General features: G+C 56.7%; 1 protein-coding gene across 1 annotated transcript; it reads right to left on the reverse strand.

The window, feature by feature from the left end:
• Positions 1-4052: 4052 nt before the first annotated feature.
• On the reverse strand, positions 4053-7045 carry BMP4 (bone morphogenetic protein 4). The gene is made up of 3 exons (XM_054199539.1): positions 6904-7045; positions 6056-6432; positions 4053-5121 (listed from the first exon to the last, which is right to left on the reverse strand). The coding sequence occupies exons 2-3, from the start codon at positions 6423-6425 to the stop codon at positions 4280-4282; spliced, it is 1212 nt and encodes a 403-aa protein (XP_054055514.1). The 5' UTR covers positions 6426-6432; positions 6904-7045; the 3' UTR covers positions 4053-4279.
• Positions 7046-8108: the final 1063 nt, after the last annotated feature.

Here is an 8108-nt window from a genome sequence, read left to right on the forward strand (position 1 = left end):
CAAGATCCTTATCTACAAGGGGGGAGTAATATCTCCTCATACCTCTTCAGGTCCTGCGATTTCAGATAGGAACTATGCACAGTGGAGGACCTTCAGACCTGCTATCATGTGATAAAACCCCAGAATAAAGAGAACAAAGCACCTCTCGATGCCAAGATTCAACCGTTTTCCAAGCCATCCCAGCCAGACTGTGCTAATCGTTACCGTAATAGGCGAGGAGTTTGCCAGAGGTGGCCGAGCACCGCAGTCACACCGAGAAGGGCCTCCGTCTTCCTTTGCTGGCTCCGTAGCAAAGCTTCTGTGTTCATCCCAGAATAGCAATGCGCAAACCTCGGCGCTTCTCTTCCAAACCCATTTGCATTTTTAGAAACTAATTTGCAAAGCCTCGGACCCTGTGGCTACGAGCAAAACCCGGCTGGCTGAGCAGCCCTCCGCAATTATGGCAGCTCCAGGACAGCAGCTTTTCGCAAAACGATGCTGTAAGCTTTCACTTGGGGGGCAAATTTTCGTCTGGGAGAAGAAAGTCCTGCCAGAAGACTCTTGGGATCCTGCAAGCCGAGAGAGGAGGGGTTGGGAATGGGATCAGGGCAACCACAGGTCTCCGGGGGGAGCTCCTGACACGTGGCGGAGCCTCGGACCCCATTTTCCAGCACATCTTACCCCATGTCCTCACCGGTGCTCCAGCAACAATGTAATTGCACAACAGCCAGTGGCCCTCACCAACAACCACTGTGAACGATCCAGTTGGAGCCACAGGAGGTTACTAAAGCTTGCTGAGATGTTCTCCTCATTTCCTACATCCGTAGGCCACGCAGACTTCAGCACGACAGTACTTTTGAGGTACCAAAAGTCCCAGCCTTCCTGCCGTGGGCACAGAGATGAAGTCGCATCACGGCACACCGTAGAGTATCCACCGTCTGGCTCACGCATCGTGGGATGCTGGACACAGAGCAGCTGCCAGGAGGACACCCAGATGGCAGGGAAGTGGCTGGACACCCACCTTCAACCCGTTCCTTTTTCGTTCACAACTTGGGTTGAAGAAGAGGGGGATTAAATTGATATGCCTTATCTCAGCCCCGCCAGCCGCCACAAATTAAGTGCTTGCTCTGAAATAACTAACGTTGGCAAATAATACGTTCCACGCTCAGAGAAATCATTGCACTTATAAAGCAGACGTATTTGTCAGGCTTTTAAGCAAAGCTAAACACTGGCTACCTGAGACTAAACCACCACCCCAGCTCTTCTCTGCCGCATGAGCAAGGCGGTTTCTGATGCAGAGAAGGCAGCGAGAAGCTGGACGGGCACGTCTGTGCCAAGCAGCACGCAGCAAAGGGACGGGACCGGTCCTCACGCTGATCCCGGAGCGCAGGATTAAACCCCACGACTGCTGCAACAAACGCACCAAACGACAGCCAAAAACGCTGTGTGGAATTCCTGGGTCTCTCCACACCAGCGCTTAACTCCCAGCTTCCCAAAAGCAACCCCTCTCCTGGGCGGCGAGGAGAGCTCCAATTATCGCCAGCAAATCCCAGTGCAAATTAAAGTGGTGGGAAAAAAAAAATGCCACTGGTTGTCAGCTGGAAACTAGAAAGGGACCTGATTCTGGTTTCCCTGACAATTTTGTTGTCTTTTCCTATTTTTAAACAATTTATCGGATCGAGAATGTGGGTAAATGCCTCCCCGATCGCACGAGGCCACACAGCAGCCTGCCACCCGCGTGGGACGGAGGGACAGACGTACACACACGGGGAGGGAAACCCTCAGCCCCTGTTCTCTGTGTTACATGCAAGATGTTAGATGTGCTCCACTGAGCAAATTGCTTAATGCATCCATCAATATTTTGTAACATACATCACTTCTACTGTCAGTTGGTTTATAGCTAGTTTAGATTCTTAGAAAATTTACAAAATTGAAATTCTTTGATTCTTTTTTAAAAAAAAAAAAAAAAGTTGTTTCTTTTTTTTTTTCCTAGTTTCCAAGCAGAACACCCCATGTAGGATCTCACCAACCCACTGCCAGGGCAGGAGAAGCGAAGCAAAGGAAAAATCTCCCAAAGGCCACGTACGTGTCAGGACGACCTCTCCCCCCGCAGCACCCACGGAAAAGCAAGCGCCTCTGCCTCCACAGGGACAAAGCTTTCATTTCATCATTGAAAGGCAATGCGAAAATAAGCACCAAAACAAACAGCTCCATAAAGCAGCGGGAACGCAGCGAAGCGGTTGGAGACACGAGAATGACCTAAATGCAAGAGGCATTTGCTTCGCTTTGCAACACCCTCCCCGGCCTTCAGCCTCCGGGACAACCCGGGATGCGCTGATGAACCTGGGAGAAGCCTCTTTAACTTCTTTTTTTTCCTTATTAAAAAAAAAAAAAAGCATAGTGATTTTTTTTTCCCCCCAAGTTTCTGCCCCATGGCTGCCGAGGGGGCCCGGAGACCCCCTTTTCCCCTGGCCGGGGTTATCGGCGGCGGGGCAGATCGGCAGAGATGTGTGTAATTGCCCTGTCAGGCAGCTGAAAGGCGCTTGCCTTTAGCTGATGCCACTTCAAAATGAAATTCTTTCTTTGGCATGGCTATGTCTGATATGCAGGCATCAAAGGGGGAGGCAGCAGGTCGCCGGTGCCCCGGGCCACACATTTCCCTTCTAAAAGCAGGAATGAGAGTGTCAACTCGGGGCCGAGGGGCCCGGAGACACGGCAGCAATAACCCCAGCAATAACCCAGGGCTCCCCAGCAGCGGGGTGACCCCCCCACCTCTGCCACAGCCCTGTGGGTGCTTTGCATCCCCCACCAGCACCCACGCACAGCCCTGCCTTGCCGGGGATGCTCGGGCTCTGTAGCGAGCGCCCATCGCTGCCTCACGGGGGTCCCCGGCTGGGGAGGCATAGAGTCACCCCAAGGCTCTCCAGCAGCAGAGGGGACCCTGCAGCCCCCTCCTGCGCCAGCACCCGGTGGGATGGAGGGGTGGAAAAGCCTCACTGGCACCAGAGGAGGTTGAAGGCTAGTTGTTTTTTTTTTTTTTTTTTTTTGTTTCCGAGAGAAACACAGAGCCATGCTCGCCTCCCCCCGCGGCTCCCATCTCCTCTCTCCACCTGCACTCTTCAGGGAGCCAAGGCTTTTGGCAAGCTTTCCACTCCGTTTTTTATTGGTTTCAACTAAGCTGCCCCTTTCGGAGGGTTGGAAAGCTTCAATCATTAAAGGAAAAGAAGAAAAAAGAAAAAAAAAGAAATAAATACATCATGCACCCTGCTCCCCTCCCAGCATGGCTGAGGACACCAGCCCCACACTCGCACCCCACCGCACCCCCAGCCCAGGGCACAGCTCTCCATTTTCCAAGCCCAACACAGTCCATCCGATGCATTTGGGCCAGGGATTTTAGTCCCTAGATACCTCCAGCTGTACCTGCTCGGCTCTGATCATCTTCCTGCTCGGAAGCAATTTGGAAAGGACACAGCACAGGTGGCTATTAGCTAACACATATTTAACTGCTCCAGATATCTTTTTTTTTTTTTTGGCATTGTAATGGGGCGATTTGATCTTCAAAGGACCCGTGCAAACCTTTGAAGCTTCCCAAAGAACCCAGTCTCCAGTGGGGAGGGGAGAGGCAGGCAGCGCGGGAAGTGGGGAAATGTTAAATAGTTTTAAAACCTGGGGAATCCTGAAGTTGGACGGAGGGTATAAAACCCAGTGGGTTTAGCATAAAGCCCTCAGGTAAATCTTCACCTTCTTTTCAAATGCATTTTTGGTGGGTTGCTTTGCAAAGGCTTGGGCCAGGTTAGCACGGTCGGCTCTAGTCCCAGCGGCCGGGGAGAAGCAGCTCTTAATCTCCGGGGACCCTCATCTCCCACGTGGCGCAGCCCCAGCACAGGGGGATCCGCGGTACCTCGGTGAGAAATAATAGAAAGACTAAAATTTGCAAAGCCTTTAAGGGAAAAAAAAGGGTGGGGGGAAAGCGGGGAGGGTTTGGGTGGGGAGAAGGTGAGAAGGAGAGAAGATAAACTCCCTGCTGCACTCCCAGCCAGCACCCTGAGAGGTGAGACACAAAAATGCATTTACCTTTAAAATAATGACTCATTTTATTTTTTCTTTTAATATGTAGTTATAAATATATTTTGTCAAAATATATGATCATTATTGTCAAAAAACATTTGCACATAAAGTCATAAATAAGGTCAAGGTGAACGTTTAGTTTAGAGAAGAGTCCAGCTATAGCAAGCAGTTCTGGGGTGGGACGGGAGGGAGAGAGAAGGGGAGGAGAAGGCGGCGGGGAAGGCAGGGGGGGTCAGCGGCACCCGCACCCCTCCACCACCATCTCCTGGTAGTTTTTCAGGACCACCTTGTCATACTCATCCAGGTAGAGCATGGAGATGGCGCTCAGCTCCGTGGGCACGCAGCAGGCCTTGGGGATGCTGGAGTTCACGGAGTTCACCAACGTCTGCACGATGGCGTGGTTGGTGGAGTTGAGGTGGTCGGCCAGAGGGAAGGGGCAGTCCCCGTGGCAGTAAAACGCCTGGTACCCCGGGGGTGCCACGATCCAGTCGTTCCAGCCCACATCGCTGAAATCCACATAGAGGGCATGGCGGCGGCAGTTTTTTTTGTTCTTGCGGGAACGCTGGTGCTTGGGGCTCCGGCGGGCTCTGCGGGTCAGCGCATGGCCTCGCCCGTCATGCCCAAAAGTGACTAGGAGCGGCCTGAGCTGAGCCCAGTCCCCGCGCCCTTGAGGTAAAGATCGGCTAATCCTGACGTGTTTGCCCTGATGAGTCTGTGCGTGGTGGAGGTGGGTCACCTCGATCACCAGCCCGTGGTTCGGTTGCTTGTCCTTGGTCCACCGGATCACGGCCGGGCTCACATCAAAGGTCTCCCAGCGCGTCACGTTGTGGTGCACCAGACGCGTGTCCAACAGGCGCGTAATGGCCTGAGCGCGCTCCGACAGCGGCTTCATCACTTCATAAATGTTTATCCGGTGGAAGCCCCCCTCCCACGCCGTGCTGGGTTCCTCCACCTGCTCCCGGTACAGCCGCAGCTCCGCCGAGGAGATCACCTCGTTTTCTGGTACACTGCTGAGGTTGAAGACGAAGCGGATCCGGGGCGCCTCGCTGGGACCCGGGACGGTCTCCAGGTGCTCTGGAGGGGAGCAGGGCAAGGGTGGGGGGGTGGAAGCGGTCAAAAAGCAAACAAGAGCACATCAGCCTCGGGGCACAGCACGCACCCACGCTTCACCAGCGCCTCTCCATTCCCCCACGCATCCCTCCTGGCCGGACCGGCTCCTGCTCCGGAGCCAGCCGCTCGCCCTCCGCGTGCCTGCGCCCGGAGCAGGTCACCCCTTCCCGTCTCGCTTCTCCTTTTGAGGAGGCTTTTCCCCTTTTGCCCCCCCCCAAATCTCTCCAAAATCATCACCCTGGCGAGGTGCAGCACCGCAGAGCACAGAGGTGCCTTGTTACGGGGCACAGGGGGCAGGGGGAGAAAGAGAAGCAAATTCCAACGCAGTAATGATGCGGCTGGATTAATAATTCAGATTTACTTTGGAAAAGAAACATCCGCTAGGAAACATTTGGATCAGATTACAAGGGCCTATTGAATAAACCTTATAAACACACAGCTGTAAGTATTAAATTCGAGCAGGGTTTTTTTTGGATTTTTTTTTTCCTTAAGAGCAAAACCAGGCAGCAATCGCTTTGATAGTTCAAAAGAAACACACCAGGGGCGAGATCCCGCCCTCACTTTACTCCCGCATCCGATCCAGAGCCATTAAATCCACGCGAGCCCAGGGAGTGACCCCAGGGCAGAGGCAGTGAAGGAAACTCGCTGTTGTCAACAGGAGCAAAAGCACCTCAAAATATGGTCGGGCTCGGGTTAAGCACAGGATGCTGGAAAAAAACACAGAGCCTAGCACGCCTGTCACCCACACACAGCAGGCTGGGGGTGGGGGGGAGGCGTTTTCCTCCCATAAATTTAGGGCCGGGCACGTCCCGCTTCGAAACACATTTGTGAGCTTCCAAACGCCAAGGAAATCCCGATCGCTACCGGGGCTGGGAATTTACCTCCTCCCATCACTGACCTTCATGGTGGAAACTCCTCACGGTGTTTGCCCGGCTGGTTGATCGCTCAGGGTACTGCAGGCTAATTTCCTGGAGGCTTTCCTCCTCTTCTCCGGACTGGAGCCGATAGAGATCCAGCATGTAACTAGGAATGACGGCTGACTTGCTGGGCTGAGGCCGCCTTCGCAGCCCAAACATCTGCAGCAGAGTTGTTTCGAAACCCCGCAAGAGTTCATGGCTTTGGGCAGAGCGGCGTCCGGATCCGGCTTGTCCCTGAAGCTCTGCGACTTTCTTCCTGCCGGTCTCGGGTATCAGGCTAGCATGGTTAGTACCTCCTAGCAGGACTTGGCATAGTAGGATGACCATCAGCATTCGGTTACCAGGAATCATGGTGTCTCTGGAGTGTAAAAAACGCAACAACAAACAACAAGGAAAGTCAGGATGAGAAGCAAACCCCCCCCCCTCCTCCTCCTAATAAACTTAAAAATAATAACAAATGGCAAAACGACATTAGGAGAAGCCCCCGAGCGGCAGCAGGGATGAGCCGCTCGCCCCCGGGTCGCTCGCCGCCCGGTAGCCCTCATGGTCTGCGGCGCATCCCGGCCCCGCTCGCCCCGCCGGACCGGGCCGAGTCGGGCGAAGCCGCTGCGGGGCCCCGGCGCCCGGCGGGGAAAAGGGGCGCCCGGTTCGGCGGACCGCGGGGCCACCAGTTCGCGTCCCGCCGCCGGACGCCCGGCAAGTGGCGGGGGGGGGGGGGGCGCACACAAGAGAAAAAAATAAAGTTTTGAAAAAAAACCCAAAAACTAAAATAAAGAAGCGTAATGAAAACTCAAAGGGCAAAGCCGAGGAAGAAGAGGGCTGTACTCACTGACAGCAAGCAAGGCATATCAGCACAGTCCATGATTCTGGAGAGCCAGCCCGGACCCAGCGCGCCGAAAGCCCCGGGGCAGCGGCTGCCGAGCGCCTCCCGCGATCGCCGCCCAAGCGCAGTGCGGCCGCCGCCGCCGCCGGCCCCGGTTTTCTCCCGGCCCCGCAGTCACGTGGAGCCGCGCACCCCCGCCAGCCCGGCCCGGCCCGGCCCGCCGCCCCCGGCCCGCCCCCGCCCGGCCCGGCCCCGCGGGGGACGGCCCGGCCCGCCCCGCCGCCCGCCCCGGGCTCCCGGGGGTGGGGGGAGCGGAGGGGCTGCGCCCCGGGGGTCGGCACCCCGCCGGTGGGACGGGGTGAGCGCGGCCCCCCGGGGGACGGGGGGGGTTCCCCCAGCTCCGCTCAGGTGCATCCCCGGGGGACCGGCGGGACCCCGCGGCCCCCTCCTGCCCCTCTCTCTCTACGGGGAGCGGGGGGGGCCGTCGGCGTGGGTGCCCCCGGGCGTCCTTGTCACCGCCCGCCGGGCCGGCGGACCCGCCGAGGGGCCGGTTTGGGAAGGGGAAACTCGGGAAGGGAAACTTGGGAAGCGCCTCTCCCTTGGCGAGAAGGGAGGGAGCGCTTGGGAATGAGAGGCAGCTGGAGGGAGAAAGGGACGCCGTCAGAGACCCGGTTCCTCCCGGGCTCGCGTCCCCCGCCGGGCCCTGGTGGGGTCCCGCAGCTGGAAAACCCTTCACGCTCCCGGGAGCCCGCTGCCAGGCCCGTGGATTATCTCTGCTCTGGGTTCCAACCCGCGCTCCGGGTTTTCTCCTCCCTCTCCTCCCCCTTCCCTCCCTGCCTGCCAGAGTAACTCTCTCCCCCCTTCACACCGGCCCTTCTTCCCGGACCCCCACCTGGATGTGAAGCATCCAGGCACTTTCCCAAGCTGGTGCAGGCTGTGTAAGACCACAACTGGACATTCCACAGGGGTAGGAATGGGGGTTTCCTGGAGGAAGGATGCTCCCTGCCCCACCAGTTCAACCCCAGCATCACCCTGGGCCAGCTTTGGGGCTGAGAGCAAGAGGCAGGCTTCCCAAGGTTTGAGCCTGTTCCCAGGTGGGGTTTGGGGACAGACTGGTCTGCCACTAACACATGCGAACTGGACACACTGGGGGTGACATACGAACAAGACGCAGAGAAGGCAGTTCCTGGGAAAGACCCCCCCTACCGAAC

Source organism: Rissa tridactyla, chromosome 4 (assembly GCF_028500815.1).
Source record: "Rissa tridactyla isolate bRisTri1 chromosome 4, bRisTri1.patW.cur.20221130, whole genome shotgun sequence".
NCBI classification, from domain to species: Eukaryota; Metazoa; Chordata; class Aves; order Charadriiformes; family Laridae; genus Rissa; species Rissa tridactyla.